This window comes from Empidonax traillii, unplaced genomic scaffold, assembly GCF_003031625.1.
Source record: "Empidonax traillii isolate 1590-97213 ecotype Southwest subspecies unplaced genomic scaffold, ASM303162v1 scaffold701:size746704, whole genome shotgun sequence".
Classification (NCBI taxonomy): Eukaryota; Metazoa; Chordata; class Aves; order Passeriformes; family Tyrannidae; genus Empidonax; species Empidonax traillii.
The window spans coordinates 23,808-43,130 of NW_020955894.1; the positions used below are offsets into that span (position 1 = coordinate 23,808).

A 19,323-nucleotide genomic window follows, 5' to 3' on the forward strand; every position below is an offset into this window, starting at 1 on the left:
TGTGCCTCAGGAAAAAGCTAACTGTGCCTGACTGCCCCATTTCACTGCAAACTCGCATAAACCTTTCATGACATTGAGCAGAGCATCCTGGATACCTCCTCTTAGGCTTTTCCCTTTTTAGAGTAAGTCTTCCTCTATGTGTACTTAAGCAGCAGGAAATGTCATTAGAGTTCTCCAGTTCTGCCTGCTGCAAGGCATTTTAGCCAACACCTCAATTAAAAAGAGAAGCAAGAGCAGCTCTGAAGTCCAGCTGTTCCTGCAGGTGTCCAGAAGAGCCCTCCAAATGACCTGTTTTTGGTTCCTAAGCATATGGATGTGTCTGTTCTACAGATTTTCTGCCCGTTTCCTGTGCAGCTCACCTGGATGCCCCCTTACAACAGAGGAATCTCCTGGGACAGACTTGTGTTGGGTATCTTTGCTGGTGGTGCTGCCCAGCACTGCCGTGCCTCATGTTTGTGTGATTTCCAAAGGAGATCCCAGAGATCCCGTGCTCTCCCCAACTCTGGCTCCTCTCATAAAGAGAGTCCTGCTCTAGAATGGGCCATTCCTAGAGTAAATTCCTTTCTATTTTATTTAAGAATAAAAAGAGAAAAGCCTTCTCTTGGTTACTGTCCTGTAACAAGCCAGACACTTTTTGCTTTGCGTTGTGAATTGTCTGCTGGAGCTTGATGATGCTTCAGAGATTTATTGACCTTCAGTTGCCATAATAAAATCTTCACCTTTGCCCAGATATCCAAGCGTACACTTTCCATAAGTTATGCAGGATTACAGAAGTACTTTGTGGAAAAGTACTCAATATTTCTTTTCAGGCTTGAGTCAGTTCCCATCCATAATATCTGTTGTCAGCTTTCTTCTCCATCACCCCAAGCCCAGAACTTCAACCTCTCACTAATGCTAATAGACTTACCTTTTGGCTCTGGTTCAGCAGCTGGTGTGCTCAGGGTTTGCTTCCATTTGTCATAATTGGAGCCTTGCGGAGGAAGGTTCTTCAAGAAACTGCCTGCTTATCCTCCAGGATGAATATTGGAGCAGATAACAAAGAATAGTTATCTGTTGGGGTATGAATGTTCTTCTGCAGAGTGTAGACAGGTACTCTGTGTAAGGGCTTGTGTTTATCACCTACATGGAGCTTGCAGTGCTTTCAGAGCACCCTCCCACCCACAATTTCAAACCATAGGTCCAGAGGTGCTATGTTTTTTTGATAATGTGGCACAACCTTTTTTTTTCCTTACCTGTTCCTTTATGCTTTTGGCAGAGGGAGATTTTGAGGTTTTCAGGTTGCTTTCCCATCCTGCTCTCCTTTGTCGCAGAGATGATCTTTAAGAGCTGATGTTCTCCGGCAGCATCCGTACAACTAGTGACTTCACACGCTCCCTTGGTGTTTTAACCCAGCCTGCAGGTTTCAGGTTCAGATCCAAAAGCTTGCTACAACTTTCTTCTGCTTTGCTGCATTCCCTCAAGTATAGGGAATGTACCCTATGTATCTGTACCCACACAACTATTTAGCAACCATGATAAGCATGCGTATATATACATATGTATATGCACATCTCTCTCTCTAATGTGTATGTGTATATATACGTAATACTCAGGAAAAATCTTTGCCTGCTTTTTCTCATTTTGCTGCTTCTGCAGCAGTAGCCACCTCGCCTCTGTCTCTGATTTATGTCAGCACTGTTGACAAGGTATTTTGCCTACTTGCTTTCAGAGCTTTTCAAAAGATGCCTATGGGTTCCCAGGTATGAGTGCAAGTACAGTATTTCTCCAGAGAGCTGCAGCACTCTGTTGTAGTAGTTATAAAAAGTCTTTTATCTCAGGTTAGCAACTGGGAATTAGGGTAATCAAGTAATCAGCATAATGGCTTTGGAATTATAACAAAAAGCAGTCTCACATTTCTCCCACCTCTCCAGCTTACTGGTAGTAAGTTACTGGTTTAATCCCAGTTGAATTTCAATGAACCCTTGTGGATTTTAACCTTACCCACAGTAGTCCTAGCCCAAATGGTTTTCATTGCCCTCTGGGATCCATCCTGCAGTTCCTGGCACAGCTCCCGGACATGGTGCATTAAAGGGGATTTGGGGGGGCCAGTGGTGCCTGTGTGGGATAACAGTGGGCAAGCAGCTTGTCTCAATGTGTCAGCACTTAGGCAGCTCAGGAGAAAAGCCATTCTGTCAACTGGCCGAAAGCACATCAAATCCCAAAAGTAATTAGCTGGCTGTGAAGGCATTTACAGTGCAGTGTGTGTAGGTGCGCGTTTGGGAGGGAGGGGACACGGAGCTTTGCTGGATGGAGAGCACCTGACATTTACATCCCTGCAGGTGAACAGGGTGTTTCTGAGAAAATTGCTCCAAGTGTTCTAGGATTTTACCCCTTATGGAGCAGACCTGAATGTACATAGGGGACTGCCACGTGCGTTTCAGCCCGGAAGACCAGTTTCAGCTCCTGAGCACCTACAGGAGCCTTGCACAGACCGCGAGGATTTACCAAAAGCCGTGCTAACCACTCCAACCCCGAGGGCTTTTTTTTGGCTCTTTATTTGATGAGTGGTAGGATTTGAAAAATATTTGGGTTTATTTCAAAAATTAAGTAGAGATTACTGTGTTGGAAGAGAGCTGCACTGGGCAGGGCAATGAGGAGGTGGAGGTATGATCTGAAATGCAAAAAAGAAATCAAGTCTTCTGATTTGTCTTGGTAGGACATTTAGAGTCCAACTCAGCTCCTCTTAAATATTGTAGTAACATAAATTTTGGAGCTCTTCACAGCGTAGTCCATCAGTTTTGTATTTGGTAGTTCCATAATATGTGAAGAAGGAATCAAAGATACCATTCACCTGTTTTTTCTTGCCTTTTTACCTTGCAGACGCTAAGTTGGTGAGACATGCTGGAAAAAAGCAAGAGCAAGAGGGGAAGAATAATGTATTTTATTTTAGAATGGAGATTTATAAAGCCTGGTATCTCTGTTTTATTTCTAGTTAGAATAATGCAGCTGTGAAAATGGGAATATGTTGTTTTCCTTTGAGGAAGTAAAATTAAAAGCTCTGGAAGATGCAGAAATATTGAGATACGGTCCTTAACTACACGTGTATTACAATAACATGTAACTAATGAAGTGTTCTCTGTATGGGCTGGGGAAAGTTTGTGCTACACCATGTTCCAATGTCACTTTTTTCTTTGCTTCAGGAACCCCAGTTTGGTTCTACATGCAAATTGCACCTATAAGAAATGAGCATGAAAAAGTGGTTTTGTTCTTGTGCACTTTTAAGGATATCACTTTATTCAAACAACCAATTGAAGATGATTCAACAAAAGGTAAATATGAAATAAATTATTATTTTGTAAATTATAAAAGTGCATGCTTGAGCTTTGACCTGTCACAGGGAGATGCCATGTCTGTGATCTGTGTCTTGAACTGAGGAAATATTTTGTGACCTGTCAGAGTTTCAATGCCACTTTCCTAAATTATTGTTTAAAATTAAAAAGATAAATCACCACAAGTGGAAATTCCCTGCCAGTGTTTTTCCGGAGTCACAAACCTTCCTTTCTCTTTGTAATTTCATCACTTCATCACTGCAGCTGGCACTTGCTAAAAATTGCATCGTTTTGAGTCATTTGAATGCTGTGTTGTCCTGTAACCTTTCTGTTACAGGACTGATGTCTTCTTTTCAGGAAAAAAATAATTTCAGCTCCTTGTGATGAGATATTTCCTCCCTTTCTCGCTCTTGGAGGTGAAATGCAAAGGAAACAGCCGGTTTGAGTCCTGTATTACTATTCAGGAATGACAACTACATGGCAGTGGGCATTGTGCTTGTTACTTGTCAGCTGCCGGGGATGATGTTTGTTGAAATGCTCTTGTCACCCAAAAGCCCATGGCCAGACCTGCAGCCTCACAGAAGGAGGGAACTAGTGGGAAAGGTGTGGAGGATCTGGCAGCATCCTGTGCTTTAGTTACAAGACACTTGTTGTCCTATGTCAGGTTTACATGTGTATTGCTTTGGGTAAAATAATGCACGCCTGCATAAAGAAGGACATTATCCACATCCTATCTTCTCTTGGAAGTTGCCTCCTGATGATTAATTCCTGCCTGTGTTTTTCTCTTCACGCTTGAAGAAGGCTTGATATCTCACTCTGAGCTGTGTGTGCTCTAAGACGTCTTCTTGAGAATAAAGTTGGTGTCATTTGAATGCAAACAGCATTTAAACTAATTTCGTATTATCTAGATAGCACTTATTATATATGTTTGGATAACTGAAAAGTCAATTTATAAAGGCAGATGTAAAATGAAAGGCCCCTCTTTGAGCTAACACCAAATAAGACAATTTTTTTTTTTTGTCTAGAGAGAGTATTATCCATTAAGTTGTAAGATCCTGATGTAGGAATACATTCTCAACTATTGTAAGCTTTACTGCCCCTACAATTTAGTTATCAATCTGCAAATGTTCTTTATTTTACTTTCAGCTCCATAATGTGGAATTTTTCTGCCTGGAAATAGTTTGAATTTTTTAAGATAAATGCCAGTTAATTGAAAGAACTTTTATAGTAGAGGTCTGAAGGCATGGGAGTGGCTCCTTGCTGCAGTATATATAACACATAGCATGAGCTCATCAAGGAAAAAGCCAGTCTTTGCAACAGTCCTCTTGTAGGGTTTCCTATTTAATGCTTTCTGGGGAAAACAAGATGTTTCTCACATGAAACCAGCCCCCAAACCCCCGCTTTCCCTGGCTCTGCCCCACTTCCCCCAGTATGTAGTTGCACTGAGGAGTGTTTCCCTGCAGCAGGACAGAGAAAACATATTGAAGGTGGCTCTCAAATGCAGAAATGATGAATGTTGCCTCCTTTGGATTCTCAGCCCTGGGAGATTCATACTCTGCTGCCTTCCCTGGGGAGGCAGGGATGTGCTCCAGGGGCTGAGCTCTTCCCCTCCCCATCTTGCTGGGGAGGAGCAGAATCCCTGTGGCATCCAGTGTAGGAACTATGTATGTTCCTATGGGAAAGAGCAAAAGCAGTGGAATGCATGACTTGCGTACTGCTGTTCTGCAGTGAAGGGCACCAGTAGTTAAAATGCCAGGTATTAATGATGAACATCACAAAATATTGTCTTCAGCAGCCAGAGAGGTTAGGCTATATGTTTAAAGAGCCCTTACTTTTGTCAAAGTCATACTCTAAAAAAACCAAAAAGCCAAACAGAACATCCCAGAGGCAGTACAGCCACTTCTCCCAAGTGCCTTTAAGGCGTATGATGGGACCCTTAAGAATCTGCTCAGGGTGCATTGATTAGCGTTGATCAGTATGTCCAACAAACCTCATAATTACAAGCCACTGACCTGATTTTTCTTCTGTCTTTGCATAAATTAAAGCTTTTATTTTCTTGATATAAGAAAATCATATTCAAATATTTGCACCATTTTACTACGAGGGTGGGAAAACAGCACTATTGCATTACCCTTTGTGTCTCAACTGCGTGGATCTGCGGGATCCCACGGCACTGGGATCACAGTGTATTTGTGTCAGACATGGTGCTATGAGAGATACATAATTCATTGTCCCTGCAGATAACATTACAGTGTGCTTAGAAGCTGCCAGGCCACTTTCTTTTTGAGTTATGAGATTGGTAAACATATACGTTACAATTTAGTGGAGAATTTCCAAAGTTTTATAAAAAAGCATTTCAGTAAAATACTGCTGCTGAGTGCTGGGATTTGTCATTGAAAGGACTATTTTTTTTTTTTTTCTTTTCAAAAGAAGGCTGTTTCTTCAGAAATTCTTCCAGGACCATGCAGTACATAATACATAAGTAACTATGGTGCAGATGAGTTACTGTGTATTACTTATGGGAGCAGTAAATTTGAGATAAAAAATTCAACAGAAATAAAATATTGATGCCCTTATGCAATAATCTCTCTGTACCAATACATTCTGCACTGTTCAAAGGTGTGTTGCTTTGTTGTGAAGCTTCAGTATATCACACTCCTATGAGGTATTTAAATCATACCAGTGGATGTATCTACACTGCAGAGTGTCTGTGTGTCCTGACTCCTGGAAATATATGGTTGGGTCTGCCAAATCTGCTTGCAGTGGCTGCAGTGTGGTTTTCATCTCATGCAGACTTTGCAAGGGAACAGCAGTTTCGGGGGACAGGGAGTGATGCTGAGGATGCAGATCTCTCAGAAGTGTTGAGGATCTTGTCAGATTTGTGAAAACAGGACAGACAAATGAAGCAGTTGTCTTACTACAAAGCAAATTGCAAGGCTGAAATGAGATTTTTTCTTTTTTTTTTTTTTTTTTTGATATGGGCTTATAAACATTTTTGTTTAGAGGGTCTACAAAAAATGCAGCTGACATCACGGAGACAAGCCACGTGCGAGCAAAGGGAGTTAGAGAGGTCTGGGGCACTGAGACAGATGGTGTGCGTCTCTGCTTACCTGTGTGCTCACCATTTGCTGTGTTAATGCTGAAAAAAGGAGGAGGAGGAGGAGGAAGGGGCTTTGCTTGCCAGAGGGAGTAAAAGTAATGAAAAATTTTCCCAGGTCACCCAGGAGACTCTGAATTTGCCGCAGACCAGAAAGCTGTTGAAACTTACTGGACTGTAAGCAAGGCTGGAGAAAAGGGATATTTAAAAGCTACCTTCCTCTTATAAAACACAGTGACAGAGATCAAAACCCTTGTTTTCTGAGAGGGTGCAAGCAGTTGACACTAAAGATTGGACTGACTTGTTTTCTTGTTACTCATGCTGTTATTGCTGGGCGATGTGTGGGAGACCTGTGATGTATGGCCATGGAGCAGTGACCAAAAAGTACTGTCGTATCCTTGTAAACAGAAAATTACTTTAAAAAGTGTCTAGCCAGTCAAAAGTGTCAAAAGCCCCCAGCAACACAGGAAGAAGCATCAAAGATGATAAAGGAAGGACAGATCAGCCACCAGCAGTTGTGCAGGTCTGGAGGGCAGAGAGAACTCCCTCCATTGGCTTGGTTTATGGTTTATAGTGCCCCAGCTTCTGAGTCAGTGGCTGGATGAACTGTGGATGGTGCCAGGGTGGAAAGGAGGTGTAAGAATTAGTGATAGGGCAGATGACCACACTCAGTGGCCACTGGGACAGTGGCTTCTTTCCTGATGAAGGAGCTGTGCTGTGTTTTTCTGGTCTCTCTTTCTTTCCTTCTCCTTCTCCTCTTTGATACTGTGAATATTTGTCTGATCTGGATTCAGTACCAAGCAGGAGGTCCTACCTGTGGTGGCAGAGGGCCAGATCCCCAGGAGTCCTGGCTCAGTGCCTTACACAGAAGAGGTGGAAGGCCATTACAAGCGTATGAAAGATCGTATTATGTATTTTCTTCAAGAGAATAAAACCCAAAGAATATTTTTTATTAATGTTTTTACCGTTGTCAGGTCACAGTTGGATGCTTTTATCAGCTTGCTGAGCTTTTATTCTGTCTTTACCCAATGGCCTTTTAAAAACATCTGAAGACTTTCAATTCTTCCAAAGACGCGCAGTGGTAATAGTCTTATGTTTATTTGTCAGAAAAAAATGAAGCCATTTTTCTGGGCCGTAACTATTAGAAGGGTGGATGGGACCACTTAAAATGTTAACGCTGTTTGAAGCCAGGAGTGCTGTAGATTATATTGAACAGAAAGTTTAGGGATAGAAAAAAAAACCTCCAGCATTTTTTGGGCTATTAGTGGAGTTTCACCTAGTTGTGCATTGGTTTTATTCCCTTTGTTATCATCAGTGAAGAAAAAATGTGGCCTCTAGGTAAACTTGGATTTCCTTCTTTTGAGGGAAATATCAGACTTGTCACCTCTGGAGTGATTGGGAAGTTCTGGAGCATACTGATGGGTTGTTGAATTAGGATGTGAAGTTGTGTCATTGAGGCCCCTACAATGCAGGACCATTTGCTCTTAACAGATGGGATCAGGAGATGTCACAGCAGGACCCTGAAGTTGCCTTTTTTCTTTTCTTTTTTTTTTTTTTTTTTCTTTTTTCACTCGATAGAGCCAGACTTTGATAATCAAGACTGTCTGGGACAATGCTGTAATGCTTCCAGTGATATAACTCTTTATGGTTATATAACTCTATATAATGATACAACTCTATCTCGGAGTGTGACAGGGCTATAAAAAGTGTAGTAGTTGCAGAAATACGGACTTATGCTTGCTAATCCTTGCTAAGCCTATAATTCTGATCCTTTTTTAACTTTAATAAGTGCAAATTATTAAGCATATATAACTAGTTGCACATGGGAACTTTTTTCCTTGAGGGGGTATCAATCCTGATGATAATAGAAGAAGTAGGTGGAGGGATAAGAGCATGAAAATGAGGTTTCTACCTTTAGCTAAAGCACAGTGTACCCTGTTGAGTACATCACCTTGACAGTAATCCATCACAGTAATTTAGTAGGTCACAATTTGGATATCCTTAACGTGTTTTTATTGCACTTTTCCATGGCTGTAATGACAAGGCTCTCAGTACTATAGAGACCCACTTGTTCTCATGCTGTTTCCTTTTGCTCAGACCAGCAGTTTCACTCCCCAGCGCCTTCAGGGAGATCACCTGCATCTCTCCATTCTCCCCTGGGTCTAGATTAGCATTCAGGGACACCTGGCCTATGAGAAAGGACTTTGAGGGGGCTGACAAGAGAAGTGGTCATTTCCCAGGTGGGGTTTCAGTGTCAAGGATAGACAACTCAGAGGAATGATGCTGAGATACACTCTCTTGGTATTTGAAACCGCTCATTTTGGATAGACACAGCTTTCCAGTAACCAGGAAGACCTTCCGAAGTTGCTTTTTTTCCTATTTCTGCAGGACAAGCATCCCGGTTATTGTCTTCAGTGACATGCTGGTGGCACTTTCTGCAGACAGTGCACAAATAGTCCTGAAGAGATAGTTGTTTCCTCATTAGGAGGAAATTCTTAGGAGTGATGCTCCAAGGCATATTTTCTCCCCCCCTGCCCCCCATCCTTTCTTGCTTTGCTGCTGTTGGAGACCCACAGTGATGAAGAAGAGGGAGTTTCCATATCCAGGGCTGTTTAGTTTCCTTCACAGAAATCAAGTACTTTTCTGAATCTGATATTGCCTTTGAAGCCCGTCATGTGCTCCATCAGTAACCCAAAAGGCACATTAAGTGTCTGAAAATTTCTGTAAGTTTAATGTGCGATGAAAAAGAAATCCCGTTGAAATAAAACCTAACCCTGTGAGAGACTGAGTTAAACTGGAAGCTGATCTTTAGAGCAGTAGCTGTTTGTAGAGGGATACACTTTCTATGTAGAAAACTGAATACTCCTCAGCCATATGTAAAATAATGAGTATAAATGCAGTACAGTTAGAGTTTAAAAGTCTAATCTGTATATCACAGGGCATTACACTTCACTAAGTTGCTCTTCTGCTGAACCCGTGTACTTGTGTGTAACTAAAGCATCCCCTCCAGACAAGCATCCAGTATTGATTTAGAATTCTAAAGAGGCTGAGGATCCATGACATTACTTGATATTTTTCTTGCTTTTCTGTTACACTTTAGGCTTTAAAGAATCACCATATTTAAATTAACCTGAATTTAGCTTCTTGCAGTGGCATCTTCTTAAGCATTTTTTCCACTGTATTAAGAAAGTCCCATTAAGGCATTTACATGTATAATCAAGTCATCACTCCGCCTTCTTTTGATAAAGTAAATGAGTTCAGCTCCTTAAACCTCTGTCTAGACTGAATTTGGAGGTCTGGTGGTGGCAGATACATGGATATTTTAGCTGCCCTTTAACCCAGCTCATGGGCAGCAGTGGGGATGAAGCTGTGGTGGCCTGGATTTCAGTCTTACAGGTCCCCAGTCACTTTCTGCAACCAGTACTGCGACTAATTCCTCAGTATTGCCCATTGCTCAGCATCACCAAGCCTGGTTTTTGCTGTTACGTGTACAAGGCATAGGTAACCTTTTGCCAAAGCAAAGCATATGCTGAATTGCTCATCTACCAAGATCTTTGGATCCTTTTCAGAACTGTTCCTTGTCAGGGACCTTCCCCTCACCCACCTTCTGTGCTGGAGATACAGTTTGCATTGATTTTGCCTCACTATCTGTTTTTAATTTAAAACATATTTTAGTGGGACGTGCCCGGTTATCAAGCACATCATCCTTTGTGACTGCCCTCACTGCTGTTTAGCATTCCTCTGATCTTCCTGTCCTCTGGCATTTTATCAGTCATTTTATAAGGACTTTCAGATCATAGAGAAAAGCACTGAATAGAAGGATATGTGGCCACTGGGGTCCAGAAGGCTCTCAGTAATAATTTTTTACTATTTTCCACTGTTCCTTGTTTGATACTTGCCAAGTAGAGAGTTCATCCATTTAACCTGTAATTTACTGACTGGTATAGTCTCAATGTCTTGTTGAGAGTGTCACACAGTGTCATTTCAGAGCAGATTACCCCAAACAAGAGGTTTTGGCCAGAATGTCTCTCAGGTGATTCAAATGCAGCACCAGGAGGAGGTGATGTGATAGGATGAGAACTGTGATTGTGCTGATTTGGGAGCTGGCAGGTCCTTGGCTGCAGGTGGGAGCGAACCAAGAGCAGCCACTGAGATTGTCATCAGTCCACGTTGCTGCCCAGCCCAACCTCAGCAAGGCAGCTCTGGTGCAGGGAGCTGCCCAGGCTCGTGCCTCTCCAGTGCACATCATCTGCATTTGGCTTGCAGCTTGTTCTGTCAGGGTGTTTGGCTGTCTTCCTGAACCAAATTTATACTCTTATAAAACAATGAACTTAGCACTGGTGGGGCATTTTACATCTTTCCGTACTGACAGCTCTTCATTACGTTCCTTTCCTTTTCTGTTTTATTAAACATATTGAAACTCAGATTGTTTTTTCTGTCATTTTGCCTGCCACTGAGATCAAGCTGGGTCACCTCTAATTACTTGGGTCATCCTGTTTGCCCTTTCTGCATATGGGTGCAGAAACTTTCTGGTTGTACTCTGTAAATTCTTTAAAAATGTCATTATTACTTTAATAAATCTAGCTGGTGCAGATTTTTCCCCATATTTCTTTTGCTTTTCCATGTCCCTTCCCATAAACCATAATTTCTGATTCACCCATTCACTTGTTCCCTCTTTTTTCCATCCCTGTGTGTGCTAAATTGTACACTGCTTTTTCATTTCTAGACAACTGCCTTCCTTTTGATCCCTAGCCTTTGGCTGGTGTATTCCTTTTGTTTGACCATTTAATGTCACCATTTTGCTATTTGACCAACTCCTCAAAGCCAGTTGACTGACATTTCTTTTTTTTTCCCTTCTTCCCAAAATTTGCACTTAAGGGAAGTGAATCCTTAGTCGCCCTGTGTGTATAAAGCTTAGCTTTAATTGCAGAAAAGTGAAATCTAAGAAGTTGGGCACCATAAATTTATGGCTATGTGAGAATTAAATTTAAAAATATATTGTGAGAATTAAACTTAAAAATACATTGTATTCTACTATAATGTAGTCTACAGGCATATAAATCTTAGTACTTCTTATCAGTAGATCTCAAAATGGCTTGCAAAGTAGGTCATTAGCATTATCTTCACTTTAAGGAGGAGAAAACTGAAGCTCAGGGAGGTAAAGTGATATGCCCAAGATTACCCATTAGTTCTTCATCCACGTTGAGCTCCCCAGCAGTTTCAGGATGGTAACTGGGAAGACAACATTGAGCAATAAAGGAGGTTGGATGTAAAAATTAACCCAAGAGTGCAGTACATTATCGGACAGTGGAACACCCAGAATTTCTATCCAGGAAATTTATCCCAATATTTTGAATTACATTAGAATAGAATCTCAGTCCAGAAGTACTTTTACTTCATCATGGGAGTGATTGAGCTTTGTTTGACTTTTATACTGTATATTCAGGAGTCCCATTTATCTCTCTCTCTCTCTCTGACAAACCAAACCCCAGATGATTAAGTTTTACAAAGAGACAACGAACTCTTTCAGCCATACTTTACCTGCAGTAAAGAGCAAACAGCCAGACATTGTAATGATTTTCCTGTCTGCGTGTCTACAAATACTTGGGATTTATACATGCTAACTATTTATGCCAAAGGATGATCCATGTTACCAAGGAATTCCCTACTACCTAACTCTGCGCAGTGTTAGCTTTTGTGGGCACGTCATAAATTATATATTATTTAAGCATTCTGCATGTTAACTGTTTCGTGCTTCACACTGAGAGGAGAACAACCTTTCCATGGTCTGGAGGTGTTTCCCAACCCCTGCAGGCAGGAATCAAGATGAGCACTGCTATAATTGCACTCTGCAATTATCTTTCACACAGAATATAATTCTTAACCCGAGTGTTTTCACTGCAGTCTAAGGTATGGGATAGTTCCCTGTTATACTGATTTAAAAATCATCATTATTTCTGATCCTTTTAGGACCAGACAAACCTTGACAAAAAGGTTAATTGCAGTCCAGTAGAGCTACACTAATGCTTTATTAGGGGGAACTAGCCATGCCTGGGTTTTTCAGAGCAAGTGCACTATAAAGAACATTAACATCTCACCTTGAGATTTTAAACTCTTCATAAACTCTGTTGTAAGAATTTAGCTTTAAAATAACATAATATATTTTATGGACTAAATCTTTGGTTTCCAGTGTGGCTGTTAGCTGGGTAGTTAGATTTATATTTGCAACTGCATGCAAATCCTGTTAGAGAGACTGTGAATTTTTAACTCCTAATTAAATTATGGTGAGACTTTGAAGGGTTTTCAGACTAGCACACAGTTATATTTGAAAATATTAGCTGTTTTCTGTGAAGGTAATGGGTGGGCCTATTGACTGTTGAGGTTTGTTGAGGGAAAGTGGCTTAAGCACTAGTGAACCAAAAGAGCCAAAGCTCATTAGCCCATGCCTGGGCAGAAACTTTCCCAGTAGAGGGAACTGCCCAGATCTGACCCATCCTCTGGGCAGGAGTGTTCCTATGTGATGGGCACCAGGACCTGCTCCTTGGTGCATGTGGGAGCACTTTCAGAAGACTCACAGTTTTGAGTGAAGTCTAACCAATTCTCTGTTTTGTGACCTTGGGAGGAAACAGAGGGATTTAAAGGTTTTGTCTCCAGATAGCTTTTAGGAAAGAGTCTTAGAGGTATTTTCCAACCTAAATGATTCTGTGATTCTGCCCCACCCCTTCCACCATCTCTTCTGCTTGCAGAAGCCTCCCTTGCTGCACTTTCTTTGGACAGCTTTTTAAAGTTTATATATTCACTGGTTCTTTTTATGGCCTGCCACACACTGCAACACCATCTTTGACCTGGCTGACCCTTCTCCTTTCCCAGAGAGGCAGCAGAGATGAGGAGCGGGTGTTGGAGATGGATGGGAGTGTTTGTGTTCTGGATCAATCTGCAGGGTGCATTATTGGGAAGGAGGTTGGTAACCAGAAGGACAGAGCGAAGTCCCCATGGCAGTGCAGGAGTGCAGGTGTCAGAAGGTCCCTGCACACAGAGAAAGCAGCGAGTGTGGCGGTGGAGGGGAGGCTTTTGGAGAGCAGCTGCCATAAAGCTGTTCCCATCCTAGCTGCCCAGTGTTGAACAGGATGATGGATTCAGGATCTCAGGAAGATAAGTTGTGTGGGGATAGTACTACTCTAGTTGGAGGAGTAGCTGATGGAAAGGCACACGTTACAGTGAGTAAGATAATTTGGACTTGCTGTCGGTGGAGGGGCAATAGGATGAAGTTCTAACCTGGAAATACCGTTTGCCCCTCAGGCACCCTGTAATTTCTGTAGTGCTGTATGTATCTAGGGAGTGGCTGATTGAGTACCTAAAACCCACATGGGAAAGCTTTTCCTCCCCTAAGGAGGTGTTTGGGTGCTCTGTCTGCTTCACTTGACTATTGCCTACCTCCCTTCTGTGCTCCTGCACTCTCCCAGGCATCCTGTCACGACATTAACAGCTTCAACTCATGTCACAGCATCCAAGATTTGAAAGAAATATCTATTTATTTTTTAAATTGATTTAGTACTCCTATTTTTAATTCTGCTCAGAGAAACCTTTGGCTCAGCCATTGTATAAAGTATGCCACCAAGTCACCTCCAGCTCAGTTAGCCCCACAAGTCAGAGGACTGTCAAATTGGCAGTCCTAATTAGAGCAAGAGACGTGGAAAATACCTTGTGGATGTAAAATATTTAATTGTGTCTAAACTGCATGGAGGAAGAAGAAAGTTGCATGCTTGGCAGGGCAACATTACAGCTGGGCCAAGGCAGAGAATAGCTTAGTCCGTGGATATCAGCATGGCTGCCTTCTTCATAGAATCATAGAATCATAGAATAGATTGGGTTGGAAAAGACCTCCAAGATCATCAAGTCCAACCCCTCGTCTTCAATTTATTGAGAGTGCAGGAGTTTTGTTTTGAGTAATGAGCAGGAACAGGGAAATATTTTGCTAGGCTCCTGTTTAAGAGACCATTGTGTTGGATCAAAAGAATAAATGCAGATCGTGAGGGTTTTTTTTTAAAGCAGGGGTACAGATGTTTCTTGCTTTGTCCACAAAAGGGAAAGTAATTAAGGAAAACTAGAGGAAACAATCGTTGTATGTGTATGCTATTCCAGAAATTTCCATTTGAGGTAGTTCACATCTTTGAAATAGTGAGTTTCACTTCTTGTAAGGAGGAGCAGCTGCTGGCCTGATCTGGTGTGTGATCTGATGCTGCTGCTTTTTTCCCCGAGAATCTGAGTGCAATGGTGCAAGTTCAGGGTGTTATTTTTCAAGTGGGGCTGTGGAAGAAAGACGCAATTCCAGCCGAGCTGAAGAGAGCATCAGAAAGGTTGCTTTTTCTCATGAGTAGGTTCCCCTCCCCCCCTTCCTTACACCTGCTATTTGTGCAGCTTCTTTACTCCTTCCAGACTGAAAATATCTACGAGGACAGGCGGTCACTAATACAGGAGATAAAATTATCATTCTTTTCAAGTCTCTCTCTATAGAGGAAAAGAAAGGAGAGAATCGTTTGAAGAAACATTGACAGCAGTAGACAGCTATGCAAATTTTCCCTGGTCTTTTTAAATGTACACATTGGTTTTAAATATAATTCTGAACTTATCCAGTCTACAACAAGGTCAAGAAACAGAGAAATGTACCCTGTACAGATTATTTCAGACACGAGGCAGCCTGTATACATTTTCACCTTCCCACTCGTACCGCAGCATCTTGCTGCTTGCTTTATTCTCTTGGGCTGTAAATAGGAAACAAAAGAACGGGGCACTTTTTTTTTTTTTTTACACTATTGCAGATGGATAGATATAGATTGGAGCAGGTAAAATAATGCTGGACTTCGTGCTGAATTAGAAAAAACGTCATGTCAGTGTATTCTGTGCTTCTAACGTACAAAATCGTGGACTTCACAGGGCTGAAAGAAGAGTGAGAATGTGAAATCTCTAAATGAGACTGGAAGGGCTTTTGCAAAAGGTCTGCTCTGGCACAAAGCAAAGCTTTGGTGTTGGTGGAGAAAGGACACGATGAAATGGTTTGTCCTATGAAAAGAAGAGGTCAGAGCAGATGAGCAGAGTGGTAACCTTGAGTGCTAAAATGTGTCGCTACTTTCTTTCACCGGACATTGATGATCTCACCAAAGCGGTAAGGGAGGATTTAGAAAAGTCATAGTTTTTCCTTTCTTTCATTTTTACAGCAAAATGATTGCTGTTGTTTGGTTTGCATCTTACTGCTCCAGCTCTGCCTTCCCTATCTTCCCCATGCGTTCTGTATTTGTGGTTAATGCAGGACAGATGATGAAACAGTGACAAGGGGTTTCTTACCGGTTTTGCTTTTATAAGAAGAGAGGCATTTTAAACCTCATATTTTTTGAGTGGTAAGTCTCAACCTGCAAAGCACCATTGGAAAGGATTTCTAGAGAGTACATGAAGCCATCTCCTATCATTGCCAGCCCCCGACTCTTCTCTAAATCCGCATCTAAACATTGCACAGATCAATGCCCTAAACCTTTGTAAATAAAGTAAGTAACCTTGAATCTTTAGCCATCAGCTGTCAGGAATATCACTGAGTCACAGAATGGCTGAGGTTGGAAGGGACCTCTGGGGGTCATCTTGTCTAAACCTCTGCTCAAGCAGGACCAGTTGCCCAGGACCATGTCCATACAGTTTTTGAATATCTCCAAGGATGGACACTCCACATCATCTCTGGGCAACTTGTGCTCGTGCTTAAGTGACTTGTATGTGACTTGTGTACTGTCATTCTCACAGTAAAACAGTGTTTCCTGGTGTTCAGATGGAATCTCTTGTGTTTCGTTTTGTGCCCATTGTCCCTGGCCCTGTCACTGGGCACCACTAAAAAGGGCCTGCCTCCATCCTCTTCACACCCTCCTATCAGGTATGTGTACACTTCAGTAAGATTTGCCCCCCCAAGCCTTCTCCAAGCTGAGCAGTCCCAGCTCTCTCAGCCCTTCCTCAGATAACAGATCCTCCAGTCCCTTAATCATCTTTGTGGCCCTTGGCTGGACTCTCTTCATGTCTCTCCTGTACAGGGGAGCTCACAGTTGGACTCAGGACTCCAGGTACTGGCCTCACCACTGCTGACTGAAAGGGAAGGATCACCTTCCTTGACCTGCTGGCAGTATTTTGTCCAATTCAGCCAAGGATACCTCTCCCTTTCTTTCCAGCACAAACATGTTCAATCTGGTTCCCCAGGAGCTACAGGTCCTTTTCTGTCAAACCACTTTCCATGTGGGTGTCCCCCAGCATATATTGGTGCGTGAGTTTGTACTTCCTAAGGTACAAGGCTTTGCACTTTTGCTTGCTGAACATGATGAGGTTCCTGTCAAGAGCTGGAGTAGCTGACAACACTGAGATGTGACAAATCGGGACTGCATCCAGCCCTTTGTCTGTGGTGTTTTTGGCTTTGCTGAGCATTTTTCCATCACTCTCATATCAACTCTGTGAAGCAGGATGACAGACTGAGGCTTGGGGACTGGCCCAAATTTGTCCTCATGGACAACAGGGAAGTGTTTTTTTCAGGGGAAGAGGACAGTGAGTGTGTGCATATGTGTTTAAGTACCTACCCAGGGAGGTGGGTGAACACCTTCCCAGAGGAGAGATGCTTTTTCTCTGGTTCTTGCTGTGTGATTGCAGAGTGCAAAAGAAATCACCTGGGTGCACCGTGGCCTCCAGCAATTACTAGAAACTGGGCAGAGTTAGGGCAGAGCTGTCACAATGCTGTTACCATGCTCACTTGCTCTTTGAAATTGCTGTTTAAGAAAGATAAAGAACAGTTCTGACTTCTGTCTTAAAGCTTGTAGCAGCTTTATAGACAATTAGCAAAAAGAAAAGCACAGGGATTTCTTCTAGAAATTAGTAGTTCGTACTCAGATCACTGTAGTCTCCCTTGACCTTGTTTAATACAGAAAGTGCATATTCCTAATTGAATGTCCCTGTAAGCTCCAAAAGCATGAGGCATATTTGAAGCTCACATTTAAAGTTTACATTTCAAAAGTTAATAAAATGCTTCTATTTTTTACCTTTTCCCAGTGAATTTTTTATGTGCATTTTTGAGGTCATGTATAAATAGCCAGACACTAATGTTTGTGCTGTGCTGGTGGCGCACCATGGTATTTTGGGCTGTTCTGATAGCTAAATGATGAACAATGGATTTACATTTGCGTGAATGTGATATCTGTGTGGTAAATGACAAAGTCAAATCGTACATTATTTTTCTTCCTGAGGTTTTATTGTCTTCACTGTTCCCTGCTCTTCGTTTTATCTACCCCAGGGCTTCCCCTAACTTTCCAAGTCTCTGACTCTTATCAGACAGCAGGCATTTAAAACTAAACCTAGCTAAGACAGAAATGTTGTGTTTCCTTTCTCTGATATTAATATTTTCCCCAATTTTCAGCTACTCAGCATTCATGCTAAATAAAAGTAAAACCTTCTCCTGAAGCCATTTCCTGTCTATAACTTGTTTGGTATTTTATCCACACCTCTCTATTGAAAAAAATGACATCACACCTTGCTAAACTGAATGTTGATCATTTCCTTCAGTGTCCCTGGGGAGAAGTTTCCTTCCTGCACATACCTGGATTTTCAATTTTCCTACTTAACACTGAGGTGCTACACTGCTTAAACCCCAGGCATTTTCTTTGCTACCACCCATCTACTCCACGTTCACGCCAGTTGTTACGTTGGGGTGTTTTTCCAGCAGGACTGACTTGACAAAACATTCCTGGGTTGGTGTTGCTGTCAGTAACAAACTCTGCTCATTGCTGAATGCTGCAGAAAAAGGTTCCCCAGGGACAGCCCAGTGTGTGGGTCTCAACCTACAATTAAAGCAGCTGTTTATCATCAGTGTAATAGCTAGATGTATTTCTTAATGCCATTTAAAATCAAGTTCCTAATATGCCTTTAAAGGCTTAATGATTCCTTTTGTTTTAGTCTGAAGCATTGCTGCTGGTGCAGTCCTGAATTATTTTTTTTTTCCAAGTTTTATTTTTGTCCCTGAAGTTTAGTTGGGGCAAGAAACAGTGAAGAGTTAAGGATCACACTTTTGGGGGCTGCTCCAGTGGTCCTGAATCAGCAGGAGCCTTTCCATAGCCAGGGAGGATTTTCCTCCAGCAGGATTTGCAGACCTGGGAGGCATTTGCTTAAGCTTCAGTGGCTGAGAGTTAGATTTCAGCAGCAGAGTTAAGTCCCCAGAAGACTGAAAGCACGATGTGATCCCTCTAATATAATGTCTCTAGCAGGCAGAGTAAAGGTCTCTAAGCCCAGAGCCCGGAGCTGCTCCGTGCAGCGATGTAGCGAAACTGTTCCAAGTCTGAGACTTCATATCAGCGAATGCGAAGGAGATTTACTAGCGCTGAGTGAGTTCCGAGTACTTGTGACGTGATTTCCTTCTCTCCCGCAGGCTGGACCAAGTTTGCTCGGCTGACACGGGCCCTGACGAACAGCCGGAGCGTGCTGCAGCAGCTGACCCCGATGAACAAGGCTGAGGTGGTGCACAAGCACTCCCGCTTAGCCGAAGTAAGTGGGATGGACGTCAGCCTGCTCCCTTCCTAAGGCAGGAAGAGACTGGGGGGAAAAAAAAAACATCCTGATTCCCATTGATAAATAATGTTTTCAGAGGAAAATATTTCCCGACTGATTTTTTCAGCCTCTCCTCTACTCATCCTAAAGCACCACTATGTACCAAGGCCAAGTTTCTGGGACAAGTCACAAAAACATTCTCCATAGGTCGCTTTTACTTACATGGTCCTGTTTCTGTGCATGCAGTCCTCTGTTTTCTGGTTGTTCCTTAACTTTGGGTGCACAGTGTGCTGTTCCTCCATGTGGAACCAGGCTTGATGTCCTTGAGTCCTGTGGATGGTTGCTTACTCTCCCAGGGAAATG

The 19,323-nt window shown here is 42.3% G+C and overlaps 1 protein-coding gene across 1 annotated transcript in view; it reads left to right on the top strand.

The window, feature by feature from the left end:
- Positions 1-19,323, top strand: part of KCNH5 (potassium voltage-gated channel subfamily H member 5) — a gene marked incomplete at its 5' end in the record, with an annotated part of 146,196 nt that overhangs the window by 13,533 nt on the left and 113,340 nt on the right. Inside the window, 2 exons of the mRNA XM_027900044.1 lie at positions 3,180-3,308; positions 18,842-18,957. Of these exons, the coding sequence (XP_027755845.1) occupies positions 3,180-3,308; positions 18,842-18,957 (245 nt within the window). The remainder of the gene's footprint in view (positions 1-3,179; positions 3,309-18,841; positions 18,958-19,323) is intronic.